General features: G+C 47.3%; 1 protein-coding gene across 1 annotated transcript in view; it reads right to left on the bottom strand.

The window, feature by feature from the left end:
• LOC147632432 (uncharacterized) overlaps positions 1-20,721 on the bottom strand; it is a 130,692-nt gene that overhangs the window by 27,503 nt on the left and 82,468 nt on the right. Inside the window, exon 15 of the mRNA XM_086807256.1 lies at positions 20,191-20,409. Coding sequence (XP_086663382.1) covers positions 20,191-20,409 — 219 coding nt within the window. The remainder of the gene's footprint in view (positions 1-20,190; positions 20,410-20,721) is intronic.

Consider the following 20,721-nt stretch of genomic DNA (forward strand, 5'->3'; position numbering starts at 1 on the left):
GTCAGATTCGCACATCCTCACACCAGCTTGAGATTGAGATTGGCCGATATAGAGGTATACCAGCTGAGGCCAGGATATGCCGAGTATGCCATGGGGAGCCAGAGACAGAGCTGCATTATATATGCCATTGTACTGCATACTATGAGATACATGGTCGTTTCCACTGTTTATTCAGAGAGGGTTTTGGACCACTTTCCAGAGTCATGGGGTACCAGGACGAGAGGTGTTTGGGATTGTTCTTGCTTGAGCTGCGGAGACATAGAGATAGCGTGCTTAGGCGCACAGAGAGCCAGAGTCAGAGGCACATTACAGACTTCTTTAGTCCAGCCATCACTGCGCCAGATGGACCACAGCAGTAGCACGACATGGATACCGCCCACACCAGAGGTACACGGATTGATCGTGCGATTGAGCTTGGGTGGTCCAGACGCCCACGACTATGGAGGAGGGCATCCCAGCATAGACGGAGGTTGCAGCGGCGGATTCGGATTATTCTTGCGAGGCATGCGGGACACCCAGTCAGGGTGCTGACCACAGAGGATATTGAGGAGATCCGCCAGCGTCCGATGCGGCACATATTATGAGATGGAGGCACCTCCATAGTGTACCCCTCCGTCCCACATGATATTGTATCCCCTCACTATATTCCACTCACCTCCATAGCGTACCCCCCCCCCCCCTCGCTATATTCACACCCTATAAGGGTTTCTGTTTACCTTCCAGTTCCAGTTTCATTTTCTAGGTGCCAGTAGTATCATCTTTATTTTTCATTTTCTGGGTTTTTTTATCCAGACATTGTATCAGATCCACCATGATGTAACTTTTGGTCTCATAGGTCATTATGGCCTTTTGAAGACGTTAATATAACATTTCATTTCATTTCTCTCTCTCTCTCTCTCTCTCTCTCTCTCTCTCTCTCTCTCTCTCTCTCTCTCTCTCTCTCTCTCTCTCTCTCTGATTCCCCTGAGGGTATGCAGCGTCATCTGGATGCTTTACATGAGTTTGCACATGATAGTGGATTGTCTGTCAACCTTGGCAAAACCAAGGTTATGGTGTTTAACACCACGCCACAGTGGGTTAGGCGATCAACTTCCACATTTACATATGGGCAAGAGATTGTGGAGTATACAGATGCATATACATATCTTGGGGTAGTATTCAGTGGGCCAGTGTTTTCGATGAGGAGAGCAGCAGAGACTAGATTGACTAGAGCACATGCAGCCCTGGGTGGTTTGGAGAGGATGTGTTCGCAGGTTCAGTTTCAGGAACCTCGAACGAAACTTTGGCTTTTTGACACTCTAGTGACATCAGCTATGCTTTATGGAGTGCAGATATGGGGACCTTCAGTGGGCCATCACAGCGCAGGCGGGTGGAGAGGTATGGAGAGGCCTTTGGTATCTATGATTGCTAGGATTATTAGAACCAAGGCCGTGGTACCTCATGAGATTATTCGAGCAGAGCTGGCGGCTGCCCCTCTGGTGATTGAGGCTCTTACGAGATCAGTCTCCTACATACATGGCTTGTGGGATCTCCCCCGAGACAGATATGCACGCCTCGCCCTGGAGTCCTCCCGACAGTTAGCTTTACAGGGAGACACGGCTTGTTGGTATGGACAGATGACATCTTGGTTCCAGGCACATGGTTTTAGCATGGACAGATTGCCTCCCTTCCAGTATTCTCTGGAGGCACCCTCTCTCACTCTCACACGGACAGAGATTACCAGACTCATCCGTCAGGATTTAGTTCAGCTGGACATTAGGAGGACATGGATACAGCCGACTGAGGAGCTGGGCACGAAGATGGCTTTCTACAGAGAGCATTTTCTTCAGCTCACAGCAGATGGTTTTGTGATCAGACCCAGTTACATGGATGTACACTTGTCTCATGCAGTACGATGTGCTATTGGTCAGATTCGCACATCCTCACACCAGCTTGAGATTGAGATTGGCCGATATAGAGGTATACCAGCTGAGGCCAGGATATGCCGAGTATGCCATGGGGAGCCAGAGACAGAGCTGCATTATATATGCCATTGTACTGCATACTATGAGATACGTGGTCGTTTCCACTGTTTATTTAGAGAGGGTTTTGGACCACTTTCCAGAGTCATGGGATACAAGGACCAGAGGTGTTTGGGATTGTTCTTGCTTGAGCTGCGGAGACATAGAGATAGCCTACTTAGGCGCACAGAGAGCCAGACTCAGAGGCACATTACAGATTTCTTTAGTCCAGCCATCACTGCGCTAGATGGACCACAGCAGCAGCAGGACATGGATACCGCCCACACCAGGGGTACACTGATTGATCGTGCGATGGAGCTTGGGTGGTCCAGACGCCCACGACTACGGAGGGGGGCATCCCAGTATAGACGGAGGTTGCAGCGGCAGATTCGGATTATTCTTGCGAGGCATGCGGGACACCCAGTCAGGGTGCTGACCACAGAGGATATTGAGGAGATCCGCCAGTGTCCGATGCGGCACATATTATGAGATGGAGGCACCTCCATAGTGTACCCCTCCGTCCCACATGATATTGTATCCTCTCACTATATTCCACTCACCTCCATAGCGTACCCCCCCCTCGCTATATTCCAGTTCCAGTTTCATTTTCTAGGTGCCAGTAGTATCATCTTTATCTTTAATTTTCATTTTTCATTTTCTGGGTTTTTTTATCCAGACATTGTATCAGATCCACCATGATATAACTTTTGGTCTCATAGGTCATTATGGCCTTTTGAAGACGTTAATATAACATTTCATTTCATTTCATTTCTCTCTTTGCTTTGGAGGAGATCAGGGCATGCTATCCTGAGGTTTTTAGAGGGACCACATCATGGGAAAGATCGGACCAGAGACAGCTAGGCAGACTACTACTAGCACTACAGAGACACAGGGAGATCTTACTTTAGACACCCGCACATCATAGCGGAGGAAGACAGTCCCAGTTGACTATCTTCTTCCAAAGATTGGCACCAGTAGCCCAGCCACACACATTGGGAGTGACATCTCAACGAGCGGAGGAGATTCGAGCTAGGCGACGACCCAAACTAGCCGGCTACCAGACACCACAGCTACACCACACAGAGATCGCGGCCATCCGGTCTCGACACCAACAGGAGGTCCAAGAGCAGCTGGCACATTTTCGCTCTGATCCAGCACGTATGTTCCAGACATTTACGGCATCCTCAGATCGGATGTTGACATATTGTACCAAGACTATGGGACTTGAACCCTGCCTGTCCCTCTACTCGAATGCCCTCTCTCTCTGCCCATCTACTCAACTGCTGCTCAAGAATGGATGCATACAATCGTGCTAGTGTGTGACCAATCATAATAGTGCAATAATTCCCTGGCTCCATAGGGTCCCGTGACTTGAAGATAGGCACGATGGTGGACCTACTCCAAGTCTCGGGTAAGCCTTCGCACATAGCACGATTGAACATCACTGCTAGAAGCTCTGCCAGCATGTCTCTCACATGAATAAAGTGCTCATCGACCAATCCATCATGATCATATGCTCTCCCAGTCTTCATCCTATCAATGGCCTTCCTTACCATCTCTGCGGTAAAGAAAGTACATGTCTGTGGGCATGGTGCTGGCGGGTCAGGAAAAGGTGTCTGTCCAAGAACTGTATATAGAGATGCTGCATAACTACCCCAGACCTCTGTAGAAGTGATGGCCAAAGCAGGGAAGGACTCATGAAATAGACGCCAAGCCTCCCTCGAATCCTGGCTCAAGAACAGCTGGTATAATTCCTGCTCTAGCTGAGCAAGGAAGGCCCACTTCTTCCTTCGCACAAGGCGTCGGAAGGCAATACGTGACTGTCGGTGAGTAGTGACTCCCAAAGCAACCTCCCGCTGCAGTCGGGCTCTGGTCTCTTTGCACTCCTCATCATACCAGCTGTTCTGGGGCATACATCCAGAACGCTGTCTTTGTCCAGGCTGAGTATGTGGATATGCCTCTCTCGCTGCATCCTGTAAAGTCTCTGTCAGTATATGGGTCAACTCCTCCAAAGGTCTCCCTGGCTCCTCTGTGTACAAACGTCTATAAATCCCATCTGTGTAGACAGCATCAGTCTCTGAGGTAAAAGTATATTGAGTGTGATCTGCCCCTCGTGTCCTCTGAGCTGTGGTAAAGTGAAAAGAGATAGTCAATGTCAACAATGCATGATCCACTACTACCCCAATGGGCCGAGATCCAACTGTGAAGTCCTCAATGCATGAAACAAAGCTCGGCATAGCCATAACATAATCCACTGTGCTAGCACCATGTCTATGTGGAAAGCAAGTAAATCCAGCTGCTGACGGAAACCTCTGCAAGCCATTAAGTATGGCCAACCCATGTGCAGTCCCCATATCTACCAAATATCTCCCATACTCTATGCACTCCACATCCTGTGAGCGTGTGTCTAATCCCATATCCAGAGTGTCCAGCTCTCTCAGCATCTCCTCCGAGGTATCATAAAAGGCTGTCTGGCGGTTGCCCGTCCGGGCATTAAAGTCCCCTAACAGGATGATGTCTCCATCCCTAAAGAACTCCCATATGTCATCATCTAGCACAGAGAAAGGAGACTGCCCTCTAGGTGCTGCATATGTCGATGTACTAGGAGCAAAATAGCATATGGCAATATACAGGAATCTGCCTGTGTCGGCCCTCAGTCGGCCCTCAGTCTCACCCACATATATCTCGCCTGATCATCTCTCCGAACGATGTGTAGAAGCGGTTGCAGCTCCTCCCTGAAAAGAACTCCCACCCCCCCTGACCCTCTACTACTGTGTACCGATCTCGTCCCTACTCTGCAAGCTGTCTCCCATCTGTATCCTGTCACCTGTGGCATCATCTGACCAGGGGCCTAGTGAGTCTCCGAGTAGAAGACTATATCTCTATCTCCAAAGCTGTCCTAAAAGGCACCTACATCAAGTCTGAGGGATCCATTGCAGTTCCAGGCTGCCAGCTTTAATTTGGTCCCATAGGTCTCACATCGTCATGTAGAGCGTCGCTCCACGATGACCACCCTCCCTTCTCTATAAAATGCTATTTTTCCCTTTTCTCTTGCCGCCCTAATCTCTGGCATGACTTCCTTCATACGTGCAAGCTGTGAAAGAGTAAGATCATCACCAAGAAAAATGCATGTATTCTTTAAAGTGGGTCGTCTCTTCAAGAACTCCTTCTTCGCCTCAATAGAGGGGAAGCGAAGTATGAGAGCTCTTTCCTTTGATGTTTCTCCGTTGCCTCCGCTTTTTTTGCCCACTCTCCTGGTTTTTGCGTATGCCGGACTGTCAATCCCCATCAACACCATAAGCTCTTTCACCTCCTCTTCAACTTTATCCCCGTCTTTAAGGCCGGTAATCCTCACATGCAAAGCACATGTACGTCTTCGTTGTTTCTCTTCCAAAGTCATGTTAATGATTGTAGGTGTAGGGGTTGTTATCTCCTTACCTTTACCCTTCTTGGCGACCTCTATCCACTTCTCCGCTTCGTCCATCTTCTTTTGAGTCTTGGTGATGACTTCCACCCATGAGGAAGTCTTTGCTTCGTGTTGTTCTCTTCTTCCTTAATTGCCTGTACTTGTTCCTTGATAACCTTGAGCTCTGAAGGAGCTCTGAAGAGCTCAGCTGTAGAGTTAGGGTTTCATGTGGGAGACACACACAGAGAAGAAGGGAGAGAGAGAGAGAGACATTTGTGGGGATAAGTCAACTCATCAAGTGTGTGAGTGTGTGACTCCCCTATCACACATGTATATTTGCACTAGTACACATAGTGCACTTAGTACATTAAAAGTACTAAGTGTACTATGTACTATAAAACTCATGGGCTAGTACACACTATAAGGGTGGGCATAATGCCTTTACCCCAACAACCTCCCACTTAAAGGCAAAGTGCCCTTAAATGAAGGAAAAGAAAAATCAGCATGTACATGATAATATACAAGGCCATATCAAGGCTGAAACTGGCCTCATCCAATGCCCATCAAGTGTCTGCAATGAGCAAACCGCTCTGGAGGCAAACTCTTTGTCAACAGATCAGCCGGGTTGTCATCCGTATGAATCTTAACAAGCTGAATTTGCTTGTTCTCTATCACCTCTCTGATGAAGTGATACTTCACATCCACATGCTTTGTCTTTGCATGAAAGACAGGGTTCTTTGCCAACTGGATGGCACTCTGACTGTCACAATGCAACAATGGAATATCCCCTGTATAACCCAAATCAACCACTAACCGAGATAGCCATAATGCCTCCTTGCAAGCCTCTGTGGCTGCAATATACTCGGCCTCTGTAGTAGATAAGGCAGTGCACTTCTGCATCCTGGATATCCATGACACAGCACCTCCTGTGAATGTAAACACAACCGGTAGTAGACTTCCGGTTATCTGGATGACCGGCATAATCCGAATCCGTGTAACCATGCACTAATGCATCGTGTTTGCCAAAGCATATGCACATATCCTGTGTGCCCTTCAGGTATCTCATGACACCTTTCACTGCTTCCCAATGCTTCTTGCCAGGGTTGGCCATGTATCTAGAAACCACTCCCACTGCAAATGCAATGTCCGGCCTAGTAGCAACCATGGCATACATGAGACTGCCACAAGCTGAAGCATACGGAATCTTGGCCATATCAGCCCTGCCACTATCCGACTGTGGGCTGTCCATAGCACTGAGTTTCACATATGGAGGCAAAGGAGTACTAGTCTTCTTCCCCCCTTCCATATCGAACCTCTGCAAAACTTTGCCAATGTATTCCTTCTGAGACAAATACAACACATGCTGATTTCTGTCCCGAAGTATCCGCATACCCAAAATGTGATTTGCATCACCCAAATCCTTCATATCAAAGGTTTGATGCAGCCTCTTCTTCAAGGCATCCATCTCTTTACGAGATTTCCCGGCAATCAACATATCATCAACATACAAGATGAGGATCAATAGGCTGCCATCCAAAGCTTTCTTGGTGTATAAGCAGTGATCTATGTCACTTCTCCTGAAATCCTGGGATTTCATGAATGTATCAAATTTATGATACCATTCCCTTGGTGCCTATTTGAGCCCATAAAGACTCTTTTTCAGCTTGCATACAAGCATCTCCTTTCCATTCACTGCATAACCCTCTGGCTGTTGCATATATATCTCCTCATGGAGATCACCGTGAAGAAAAGCAGTCTTCACATCCATCTGAATCAAATCCAGATGATCATGAGCAACCAAAGCTAATACAGCTCTAAGTGTGGTCATTTTGACCACTGGAGAGAAGATCTCAAAGTCCACACCATATTCCTGCTTGAAGCCCTTAGCCACTAACCTGGCTTTGTATCTTGGCTTTGCATCAGGTGCAACTTTGAGCCTGTAAACCCACTTGCATGGCAAAACCTTCTTGCCTGTAGGCAAATGCACCAACTTCCATGTTCCATTTTTGTGCAGAGAATCCATCTCTGACTTCATAGCACGCTCCCATAGAGCCTTGTCTGCCCTCTGTAAAGCCTCCTTATAACATGAGGGCTCCCCATAGTCAGTGAGCATCAAGTAGTCAACCCCTGGAACAAACCTGTCAGGGATTCTGGAGGGTCTTGTGGACCTCCGTACCCAATGACCATCATTTGCAGGTTGCTGTCCAACCTACATATCACCTATTGGTGGCTCCTGTTCCATGCCATAAGGTTGAAAGATCATGCCCGGTATCTCCTCTAACTGTGGAATATCCATAGGGATATCTTCTGCCAACTCTGGCTGTCCATTTGGACCATTTTCAGCAACATTTAAGGGCTGGTTTTGTTGCTGTAATGGCTGATTTACAGCCCTTGGTTGTTGTCCATGATGTCCATCATCATCAAAGATGACTCTGCCAGGCTCCTGTTGCCTTGCACGATCCTTATACATGCATGTTTCATCAAAAATGACATCATTGCTGCGTATAATCTTTCTATTCACTGGATCCCAAAGTCTATACCCCATTTCACCTCTGTCACCATATCCTAGGAATATGCATTTGTGAGACTTAGGATCAAGTTTGGTGCGTATTTCCCTGCGTATGTGCACGTACGCAACGCAACCAAACACTCTCAAGTGCTTGTAGGACGGAGGCTTCCCTGTCCATACTTCTTCTGGCACTTTCCCACCAAGCCTCGTGTTAGGTGACCTGTTTATAAGATGAACGGCTGTCATAACAGCTTCAGCCCAAAAACCATGAGGTAACGCAACATGTGACAACATAGAACGGACCTTCTCCTGAATGGTCCTGTCATAGTTGTTTCTCGTACGCGTACGAACAGGTTTGTACGGTACGATGTCGTACGGTACGAGTTTTTTTTTCCCCCAAATTTTTTTTCCCTTGGAATAAAAAATTCCAAATGCTAAAAAAAATATAGAAACCCTGCTTTTACGAAGATCCCAAATGCTCGCAATACTTCGCAACTTTCGTGTCCACTCAGTATTCCATATGGGGTTGTTGAGAGACCTAAAAAATCTGGCGAGGTAGATTGGTAGTGTACACTTGATTGGTAGGATGAGAGAATCTTGCTACATCACTTGGAGATCACTGGTATAGGTAGGCTAGACAGTTAGATTCTCAAGTTATGCACGGGGGAGAAGATTTGGACATGGCCATTTTGATCTAGAGAGGAGTCCCTAAACTTATCACCCTAGATGCACTCCTCGTATTTGTGCAAGGACGGTCCCTTAGTCATAAACGCTACATTGGGAGACCTTTGGTATTGCATTACCCATCCAAGTTCTTTTTTGGAGACAATCGGGAGATCCAACCGGGAGAGACACATATACATGTTCTGGTTCCTCAAGCACTGTAGACTCCTCCCCTCCCAACCTTCCCTCACATTCAAGCTTGAAGCTCCATAGGTTGTAAGTATAAAAATAAAAACCATATTTTATCGTACGGTATCCGAAAATTTCATATCGTACCAAAAATTCCCGTACGGTATCGTATTGTACGGTACCGTATTTTCGTACCGTGACAACCATGGGTCCTGTTCATCCTCTCTGCTGTCCCGTTTTGTGGAGGATCATAAGGAGTAGAGAGCTCCCTCTTGATGCCTTTAGCATCACAAAAGTCCTGAAACTGTTTGGACATATACTGTCCACCATTGTCGGAACGCAAAGCCTTCAGTGTTTTGCCAGTTTGATTCTCAACATGAGCAACAAACTTCTGAAACACTGAGAATGTATCACTCTTCAAGCGAAGAGGATAAACCCACACCTCGCGTGTGGCATTATCAATAAAAGACACAAAATATTTTTCCCCTCCCAAAGAAAGCTGAGGCATCTCACATACATCTGTATGCACAAGCTCTAACTGAGCATCTTTCTGTCCAAGAGCTTTCTTGTGGGGGCACTGGAGTTGCCTGCCATATATACAATGCTCACAAAACTGAAAACTTGAGAACTTTAGAGAAGGCAAGTAACCAAAACGAGACAATTGCTCCATTCCTTTGACACTCATGTGTCCCAACCGGCTATGCCACATAGAGATTTCCGGCAGCTCGGTTGCATTTACATTAGCATGGTGACAAACACCAGCATGCATGAAGTAAAGAGTGTCCACCTTAGAGCCTCTGGCAACAACCAGTAAGCCCTTACTAATCTTCCACTTTCTACGACGAAATGTGGTAACATAATCAGCATCATCAAGCTGTCCAGTAGAAAGCAGGTTCTTCTTGATCTCAGGCACATGCCTGACATCATGGAGCATAAGCTGTGAGCCATCTAAAAACACAAGCCTCACATCACCTCTGCCAAGAATCTTGCATGCATGGTTGTCACCCAAATAAACTACTCCTTCATTGCCAGCAGTATACCTGACAAACAAGTCTCTGCAACCTGTGACATGAAAGGAGGCACCTGAATCAATGATCCATGAGTGCATACCATGACCATCTCCTGCAAGGAGTGAATGGGCATCAAGTGAAGACGTGAATAGGACTTCATCCTCACTGTCACTTGCATGTGACACATTGACTTCTTCAATCTTGACTCCACTTTTGCCCTTTGGCTTTGCATCTTTGGCTTCATCTTTGTCTTTGTCTTTTCCTTTGCCCTTTTCCTTTTGATCATTCTTCCATTGTAGCATTGCTTTTTGATATGTCCCTTCTTGCCACAATAATGGCATTCCAAGTCCTTTTTGGAGCGGGACTTGCTCCTACCCCGTTCTTGGCTTTTACCCCTTTGCTGGGATCTCCCACGTGCATTCATTGCATTGGACTTTCCAACAGAATTGTTCTTCCTGTTCATCTCTTCTTGAAGAAGAGCACCCTCCACATCTGCATATGACAGTATAGCATTTGAATTGCTAGTGGCTGTCCTGAATGTGTCCCAACTCTTTGGCAAAGTGCATAAGAGAAAGGTGGCTTTGAACTCATCGTCCATTGCCAACTTTTGATTGATTACCTGGCTGACAACACCATTAAACTCATTTAGATGGGCTGTCATAGACGCCCCTTCCTTCATTTGAAGACCTATGAGTTTCTTCAGCCAATACACTTTGCTTGAGGCACTTTGCTGGGCATACAAGTCCTGCAATCTTTGCCACATTTCCCAAGCTGTCTTCTCTTCACGTATGTTGAAAAGTAAAGTGTCTGACACAGACAACATGATAGTGGATCTTGCTAGCTCATCCATATCTTCCCATTCTTCAGCAGTAAGAGAAGCGGGCATTACACCCCTTTCTTTGATGGACTTGTGCTGCTTCTTCTGGAGCAACACATTATAGCACTGGGTTTGCCAAATGTCATAATTATGTGAGCCTTCAAGCTTCTTGATATGAAGCAATGAAGAGCTCTCACCTGTGGTTGCCATAGCAATATGCAACCTGTCAATGCCTGAGTCCCTACAAGATGTGCAAACACTGCACCAAAAGCACACAAAGTGCTCACAGTTGTTCTCCCCAAGTTTATCTCCCACTGCGGAAGCACAAATGCAACTCTACTCCCACTGAATGTGATAAAATCACCAAAATCTGGTTGCTGCAGATTTAGGACAGCACCTTAGATGTGCTCTGTTCCCCTTCCAAAGTACTGTACAACAGTACTAAGTGCTCACCAATGATGTACCAAATCTGTACCGGCAAGTACAGCAACTGAAAATGAGCCTTTTCTTCACTCAAATCAATGTACAGCCATGCCAAAACTTGTACAAAGTTGTACCAAATCTGTACCAACAAGTACAGCAGCAATAAATGCTCTCTTGGCTGTCCAAATGAGTGAAAATCAGACCTTGACAGTCCTCACCACTGCATACAACAGTCCTGGACAGAAATTGAGCAAAAGCCCCTTGACTGCAAGTGGATTTCTGAGGGTTCAAGGCATAAAAGTCTTCCCTGCTGCTTTGCCAAGCTCAACAAGCATAAAATCTTGAAAAGCCCCTTGATTCAAGATCAATTTCTGATCATACATGGTACATTAATGCACATGAAGGCATCCAGAGTCTTCACAATGCTTCCCCCTGGCCACACATACATCCAATACATAAAAGCCCCTTGATTTACAGGCACATTGAGTGCTTGACAGGCATCAACACATTGCCCAAAGCATCAAATGCCAGTGCCTGCATGCAAATCAACCCAATCGGCACAAAAGCCCTTTGATTTGCACTCCAATTTCCTGCAATTTTGCCTCAATGTGAGATTGCTCACATCATACAGCATGTATGAATGCTCAATGGCACAATTACATCAAAAGGCCCAAATTTTGACATCCAATTTCCTGCAAATTGACCCGGAATGTGACCAATGTCACCCAATTTTGCCAATTTTGCTCAAAATCTGAGCAATTTGGCACCTGTACCTGCTCAATTGATGATTGTACCTGCTCAATTGCAAATCCCAAAAAAAATTTGAAGCAAATACCTTTGAATTTTTTATTTCTGTTTGCAGGCAAAAGGGGGGGCGTCAAATTTGCTGACTCGTCAAGGAGCTGCTGCTGGAAACGAGATGCCTTGTGACGTTGGGTTTGTGGCCTGTTTCTGTCGTAGGTCTTCCCATGGGTCAAGGCGCGTCCAGCGTTGCCTTATCAGATTCTTGGAGGTGATCCTTCGAGCTTTGATGGCTGTTCCAATCAAGCTACTATCTGTGATGTAGATGCCCAAGTACGCACGCAGGCGTTTACCATGAAGCGCCCAAAATAGAAACGCCTATAGCTATGGCGATGACGACTGCAGAGAACGCGTAAGGTGCTTGGCGTCGGGAAATCGCTGATGTGTGCAGAGCGATGGACGGGTGCTTGGCGACCTCATTGGCGATGGTTTATTTCTCACGAACAAGACTGCAGTCGTCGCTGATGTGTGCAGAGCGATGGACGGGTGCTTAGCGACTGATTCAACGCAGGGACACACAGTCGACCAGAAATGGCTGCCCGCCGCCTCCTCTTTCCGCCCACCTGCTTGCGTCTGGTGAGATCGTCTGCGCAATTACCAGTTTTTCTCCCAGTTCTATTGGCTGACGCCTTCTCGCTTTCTCTTCCAGCGGCTGGTTTCCTCAACCTGTCACGTGCTGTTGCTTGTTGTGGGCATGGCTTACAGGTCAGCAGGTTTGCTCACCCCTGGCCTTCTTCTTGGCTCTGATACCAGTTGAAGGAGCTCTGAAGAGCTCAGTTGTAGAGTTAGGGTTTCATGTGGGAGACATACATAGAGAAGAAGGGAGAGAGAAAGAGAGAGATATGTGGGGATAAGTCAACTCATTAAGTGTGTGAGTGTGTGACTCCCCTATATCACATGTATATTTGCACTAGTACACATAGTGCACTTAGTACATTAAAAGTACTAAGTGTACTATGTACTATAAAACTCATGGGCTAGTACACACTATAAGGGTGGACATAATGCCTTTACCCCAACAAGCTCTTCTATCATGGATGGCTGAATTTCACCTTCTTCAAGTCCACCATTTGCCTTGGCCTCTGCAAGCTCCCTCTGAAGAGCTGAAATTACGCCTTTGAGCGTGTTGACTTCCCCGTGAAGGTCTTTGACTTCTGCTATGAGGTCCTCCTTCTTCTCTTTCCACCGCTTACCCTCATTGAATACCATTTGGAGAAAGTTGGCTTTCTCCTTCCACCAAAGAGAAAGAAAGAAAGAAAGATTTTATTAACATCTTCCAAAAGACCGAACTCGGCCTATGAGACAAATCGGTGTACCTGTATGGGGTATCCTCAATCATCCCAACAAAATGAAAAAGTACTGAACTAAAAAGCTGAATCTGGGTGTGCAATAAGTACAATGAGTGGGGGAGGGGATGGAGCTCTACTACTAGGAGAATGCAAAGCTATATGCATGGAGTATACAATCATGATATGCAACCTAGCTAGCTCCATCCTGTACCATACTGGGGGTATAAAATGGTATACATCAATGAAGGGGGTGTCCACATCTCCCTGAAGAACATGCCTGGGTGTGCTCTGAAGCGAGCCAGTCGCTCTGATCTCTGTCATCTCTCTCTAGTATAGGCGTGGTGTCCGAAAGCCAGGTGTCCTCTGTCTCCTGCAGGATCTGAGTGTGTCTGCTCTCTGGAGAGTAATTCCCTGCCGTGTAGGGGCTGGGAGTGGGATGGATCTCTGAAAAAATGTAGTAATCTGTGTCTGTCGTCCCCCCTCTGGAGCTATCTGAGCCTGTAATGATGTCTCTCTGTGACGCTGTATGTCTAGAATGAATCTCCCCAGTATGCGCTAGTCTGCTGCCTCAAAGATCTGGCGTAGGGAATGTGGCTCTCTGAATAAAATGGGATATCTCTCTCTCATGGCTGTATATGCTCTGCATCTGCATACATAATGCTCCTCACTCTCCACCTCCTCTCTGCACAATCTGCATGTCCTCTCCTCTCCGGGGATCCGTGCTGCTCTGCCAGTCTCAATCTCCAATCGATGTGATGAAACTCTAAGTTGACCAATAGCCACTCGGGAGCCGTGTGGTAAAAAGCCCTCCATGTATCTAGGACTCTCTATAAATCCATCATCAGTGATACTCATGAAGTGATCTCTGTAGTATAGCATCTTCGGTGGAAGAGGCTGTGTAGGCGATATCCATGTCTCTCGTGTATAGAGCTGCCATAGGTCTTGTCTCAATACTATGTTCCTCTCACTATGAGAGAGACGGATATGTGGTGCATCCCTATCATACTGGAATGGTGGTAGATGATCCATGTCTAGGCCATGCTGTGAGAACCAATGTGTGACCTGTGCATACCATGATCCTCTGTCTCCTGCCTTAGCCAGCTGTCTAGATGCCTCAAAAGCTCTGTATGACAATCTGTCCTGTGGCATCTCTCTGAATCTGTCTAGCAGGCATATAGTCTGAAATATGGCCTCTACCATCATAGGAGGCGTAGCAAACTCAGCTCGGATAATGTCATGAGGTACTGACGATTTGCTGCGTATCATGCGTGCCATCATGAGGGCCTGTGGTCTCTCTATCTGTGTCCACCAATGGGTAGCAAGGCCCGGCGCCCATACCGCTGCTCCATATATCAATGCCGGTGTGACTAATGTGTCAAATAGCCACCCCTTCGTCCGGGGCTCCTGAAAATGCGCCTGGTGGCACTGTCTCTCTAGCATAGCCAATGCTGCATATCCCCGTGTCAATCTAGCTCTGGCTGCTGAACCCATGGTAAAGCGTGTCGTTGCTGCAGAGAAGGTAACCCCTAGGTACACGTATGATGTCACCACCTCCACCTGGCGTCCTGCGAGAGTGAATGTCAGCTGACTCCTGCCCTGTCTCGATGTATGAAAGACCATAACCTTGGTTTTTCCCAGGTTCACAGTAAGACCCCTCTGTGTGCAGAAATCATCGAGTGCATGTAGATGCTGCTGTAGACCTCCTGGAGACTCAGACACTAAAACAATATCATCAGCATAAAACAATATCATCAGCATAAAGCATAATATGTACTGAGGTATCTGCTAAATCAACTCCATCTCCGCCTCCACGTGTAATGAAGTCAGCCACCTCATCAATGTTTAACCCAAATAGCGTGGGGGAAAGTGGGCATCCTTGCTTCACACCAATGGTGCTAGCAATAGTCTCGGACATACCTCCTGGACATCTGACTCGCCCAAAAACCTGCTCATATAATGCATAGATGCCCCATGTCATATTTGCTAGTATGCCAAGAGACTGCAGGCGCTGAAAGAGCCTCTCTCGTGGTACTGTGTCAAATGCCTTGCGGAAATCCACAAAGCAGCAATAGAGCTTTCTCTTCCTCACTCTGGCCTGATCAATCATACATCTCAAAGTGAATACATGGTCGGTGGTAGAGAAAGCTCTCCTGAAGCCTGCCTGCCCTGATGAACGTAAACCTGCTCGCTCAGCATATAAGCTAAGCTCTTGCTCCAACACTGCACCATAGAGTTTGGCCAGCACGTGGCCAACCATAACCGTCCTGTAGTTGCTCGGATCGAGCATATCCCCTGTTTTGTGAATCGGCACAATGGTGTGCATCGTCCACTCCGCAAGCAAACCCTCTGCTAGTGCCCTGTTAAACAGGTGTGCAAGAAAAGGAGCCAAAGAATCTACTGCATATATGAGATGCTCACCCTGCAGGCCCATACGGTCGACAGCCCGTCCATGCTATAGGCGGCGGATAGCTTCCTGTACCATCGAGTGGGTAAAGAAGCTAGCTGTGGTAGGTCGAGGCTCCTGTGGCTGAGGTATAGGTGGCTGCTGTGGGGCGTGGTATAGGCCCTCTGCATATGTGTGCCATGTCTGTGGGTCTACAATAGGTGTCGGTGTCTGGGGCTCTCTGAAGTGCCGCCATGAGATAGGGCTATCTCTACTCATGAAGAAATGAAAGATCTCTAGCTCTTGTATCTCTGCGAAGGCCCGCCTTTTGTGGCGAGTAAGTCTCCTCATCTCTCTCCTCGCCTCCTGCTCTATGATGGCTCCCAAGGCTCTCTGTATGCGGAGCCGTGAGTATAGGGCTCTGCACTCGTCATCATACCATCTGAGAGAGAGAGAGAGTGGCGGGAGGGGGCTATGAGGGGAGAGAGAGATGGCCGAGTCCTTTTGGGGCGAGCAGAGAGAAGAGAAGAGCTTGTGGGGGCGCAGTGAGAGAGAGAGAGAGAGAACGTCAGCAGGTGGGGCAACAGGCGGGAGAGGGAGGCGACACAGGTTCGAAGAGAGAGAGAGAGAGAGAGAAATGAAATGAGATAAAATGATATATATATTAACGTCTAAAAAAAGGCCAAAATGACCTATGAGACCAAAAAGGTTACAACAATTGGTGGATCTGATACAATGTCTGTGTAAGAAAAGCTAAAACAACTAAACAACTAACTAAAACTGAAACAACAACTATGAGGAAAATTAAGGTACTAGGAGCTCCTAATGGATAACATCTGGGAAGGAAAACTCCAGCAACAAAGGTAAGCATCATATACATCACTATCCAAAGATGTCTCTCATCGATCGATGGCGGATATCCTCAATGTCCTCCATGGTGAGTACTCTGACTGGACGTCTCCCATGCCGTGCTAGTATGGTCCTGATCCTTTGTTGTAGTCTCCGCCGGTGTCGAGATGGGCCTCTCATCTTGGGGCGCCTGGACCACCCCAGCTCTATAGCCCGATCAATCAGTGTACCTCTAGTGCGGAAATACTCTGGGGCTAGCTGCAATGCCTGCTGGACTGACTGTTCAATCTCTGGTCGAAAGAAGTCTGTAATCTACCTCTGTAGGTGTCTCTCCCTGCAAAAAAAACAGGGGAGAGGCCATCCTCCCCTGGACACTTACCATGAGGTAAGGCATGAAGAGCGTGACTGAACTCCTGCATAGAAAAAGGGGCATCCAGAGCGGCACACATCTCCTCAGTGATCAAATGTGGCAATGCATTCCAAACCTTCCTTTGTGCCCTGTGTCTCAAATCAGAATGCGGCTCAGCACTAAGAAGCTCGCAATAGAAATCAGCAGCAATCTGTCTAACCATAAGAGAATCTGACTGAAGAGTGTCATGTGAATCCTGCAACTGCCTGACACTTATCTCTGGCATGAGATGGGCCGTGAGAAGCAAAGAAATGTTTGTTACATCTGCCACCCATATGTGTCCAAAAGGATTCTTGGGCATGGAAATGGTACTCCGCGTGCTGCTCAAGAGAGTGACGAAGTTCTGCTCTAACAGTACATAAAGAATCTGCAACCCATTGAGCATGAGGATGTTTCTCGTGCTCTTTCTGCAAGGCATCCAATCTACGTCTGATTGCCCTTTCTAAGTCCAAGGACTCTTGCCTCTTAGACAGGACACGTGTGATAAAAGTCACTAATATCACAGAGATCAGAGGCCAGGCTTTGAGAGGCCTGTAAGAAGTCATGAGATCTCCAAATATCAAGCATACGACGCGATAGCTCTGCATCTGAAAACAAATGATCACGGATGCGTACATGGGGTGCTGATCCATGGCAATTCGGATCTCTAATACATAAACCACTGGGCAATGATCCGATTTGGAGGTGCCTGCAGCAATAAAAGTATGTCCACCTCTGTCAAGCACCCAATCATCCACATAAAATCTGTCTAACCGTGCATAGATACATCCTACATCTCTTCTCCTGTTAGACCATGAATAAATAAGAGTGGATGGACTCCTCAAAATGTCATCCTCATGCCAACAATCTCTACCATGAATGGAGAGTATAAACCTCTCCCAAGACACTCTTTCAAGAGGATGCACCAAGCCCTCATGTCCACCTCTTTTATCCTTTGGCATCTCAACCAGGTTAATATCCCCACCAATAATCCAATGGTCGGCAAGAGGCATCGAGGTAGTGAGAGATTTCCAAAAGGCAATCCTCTCACCTCTATGGTTAGGAGCATAGAGGTTGAGAATACCAATGCGTGTAGTACCCTGCATAAGAAGGATCCACTGCGCTCTTGCAGGTAAAATGACACCATGTCCAATGATGCAAGGCAAGATCAAAGCTGAAACAGAGCTACAAACACCACCCTTGGTACCAACAGCCGGTGACCAAAAGGTGTGTCCTGAGAGAAGCTTGCCTGATCTCCCACACTGACTAGCATCCAGTTTATGCTCTTGCAAGAGCAATATATCCATAGGTCCACCTATGACTGCACAATGAAGCTGGGTTTTTACAATTTGTTTCGGCCGACGCGGAAAAAAAACCCCAAGACCCTGAATGTTCCAAGAGACAATCCTCATAAGGACTCAGAGTAGGAACGACCAAATCTCGTGGTCGACGAAGGACCCCCTTTAGAGGCGGAAGTACGTCTCGCATAGGTAAGGGAGGAAAAATCTGACGATGTAAACCTTACCTCTCTCTTCCACTCCGGTCACTGTAATGCAGCATCCTCCTGTGAGGGATCCAGATCATGTGCCTGCAAGGCCTCATCCTCCAAAGAAGGATCAACATCCTATGAGGCAAGATCTGCATAGGGGTTAGGGTGCTCCACACAGGGCGTGTGGGTGAAGGGGCAGGTACAGGGATCCGAGGGTGCCTGCCATCCCTAACCACAACCCAACGCTATGTGGTCTGCTGTGGCAAAGGAGCAGCTGGAGTCTCGGCATCTGCAGAAGGCCTCTGATGGGCAAGACCATGCCGCCTCCTAGCATGGCCCCTCGATTTGGGACAATCTCTAGCAATGTGACCCTTTCGACGACAAATCCGACACTGATCAGGTCTGCTTGCAATCTCCATCCTCTAGCGGAAATGAGATCCATCAGGTCTCTGAAGCATAACATGATCATCAATAATTGATGGATCACGAACAAGCACAAGGACCCAGGGTACACCATCAAGAGTGGCGGTAACCGCCGCGGAAGCTGAGGTGGGAGAGCTCGAGAGGATTGGTACCTCTAGAACCTGGCCAAAGGATGCCCCTTTGGAAGCTAAAACCTTCCAATAGGACCGAGGAAGAGCAGGGAACCGTAGTGAGACCGGGGTAAGGCGTTGATCCTCCACCACCACTGGATCAAAGCCCACTTGGTACGAGAAGAAGAAAATCTTCCTAGGACCAAGAGGAAAGGGGCTGCTAGCCAAAGCCTGAGAAGTAGCTTTTGAAGAATGAAAGTCCACCTTGAAGAAGCCTCGACCAAGTAAACGAGTATCCTGAAAGTGCACAATCAGCTCTGAAGGGAGAGTTGCTAGAAGCCATTCACGGGCCTGTGAACGAGAGGGGTGGGAACCATAAACTCTCGCAACAAGGGTAGTCTGGACCTCAAGGTCAATGTCGTGGCGAAGAGAGGTGAGCTCGTCTTGTGAAAAATTGATGATTCTCCCGGCCAAAGGGGGTGATGAGAGATTGGCTGCGGCAGAAAAAGCCATAAGACCAATCAAGAAAAGTGGGCGGCCGACTTGAATCCAGATAAAATAGCTGCTGAAAAAAGGCGGGAGCAGAGGAAGGGGGGCAAGGGCGGGAGCAGCAGGGGAAGCAAGGGCAATGGGGCAGGCGGGGGCAGCAGAGGGGCAGGGGGCGGGCAGCAAAGGGGCAGACGGGGGCAGCAAAAGGGGCTGGCGGGGGCTGACGAGAGGCAGACGAAGGCAGGCGGGGGGCAGCAGAGGGGCTGGCGGGGGCAGCTGAAGGGCAGGTGGGGGCTGAAGAAAGGCTAGCGAAGGCTGCAGAGGGGCAAGCGGGGGGATGCAGAGGGGCAGGCGGGGGGGAGCAAATGGGCAGGCGTAGGCAGCAGGGGCAGGCGGGAGCAGCAGAGGAGCACGCGGAGGCAACAGAGGGCAGGCGGGGGCAGAAGAGAGACAGGTGGGGGCAGCAGCGCAGGCTCACGACTTCAGCATGTCTCTTCGAATAGTCTATTTTGCGTCAATGATCTTTGTCAATTCTTTTCAATTCAGATTCTCTCCGAATCTAGCTTCACCAATAAAAAATATTTCCCATGCTGCCAATATACCAAGGCCTCTCTATGCTACTTCCATGAATTGCTTGTTTCAACAGACATTGTAGATGGCATTGTCTTTTCTTTTCGGGATTGTATTGACGGGATTCACTCATTCCCACTCGCTCGTTGCTTGTTATACCTCTCTCATATGTACTTTACTAATGGTGGAAGGATCCTTCTTGGGCAAAAAAGAATGTAATGGTACTGAAGGATGGCATTGCCTGCATTTGTATTATCACACACTGGAGGTTTCCCTTCACCTTAGTTAATAAAAATTATTCCCAGATTTAACCAAGATTTCATCATGCTTATAAAGAATGTTGAAACAGAAAAAAAAAAGAGTCTACATCTCAGAGACAAACCTGTGTTTTCGGAGCTCTAAGCAGATAAGGAGCAACAACATTCAAACCGATTTCCTTCGTCATGGCAAGAAATAAGAGAGCTTCGATAGCCGCCTCTCTTGTTCGAACATTGGAGTGCCCTAACTTTTCGAGTAGTACAACAATAACACCATTTACAGAGGTATGAAACTCCTTGCTTGGTAGTTCAGCAGAATATCTTTCAACGAATGAACGCAAGACCTAAGAAACGATAGGATCACTCCAATAGTAAGTAAAGACAACAAGGTAGTAAAAGACACCTGAAAATTATTCTGACAACATGGACACAAATTGAAAACCTTCAAATTTCCAACGCATGTTGTAGTGCTTTACAATGGATTTGGTATTGATACTTTGTTAATATTCTAAAAAATTATAGTGCTATTTCACAAGAAAAATATGAACATAAAATCATCTTGTAACAAAAAAAGATTATGCATGTTTATTCCTAACCGCACCTCAATAAGCAGCAGGTCTTATTTTAGTTTGATTTCTTTGACATCACCTAGAGGG

The sequence above is a fragment of the Cibotium barometz genome, chromosome 13 (assembly GCF_041138505.1).
Source record: "Cibotium barometz isolate CiBa-2024 chromosome 13, ASM4113850v1, whole genome shotgun sequence".
In the NCBI taxonomy this organism is placed as follows: domain Eukaryota; kingdom Viridiplantae; phylum Streptophyta; class Polypodiopsida; order Cyatheales; family Cibotiaceae; genus Cibotium; species Cibotium barometz.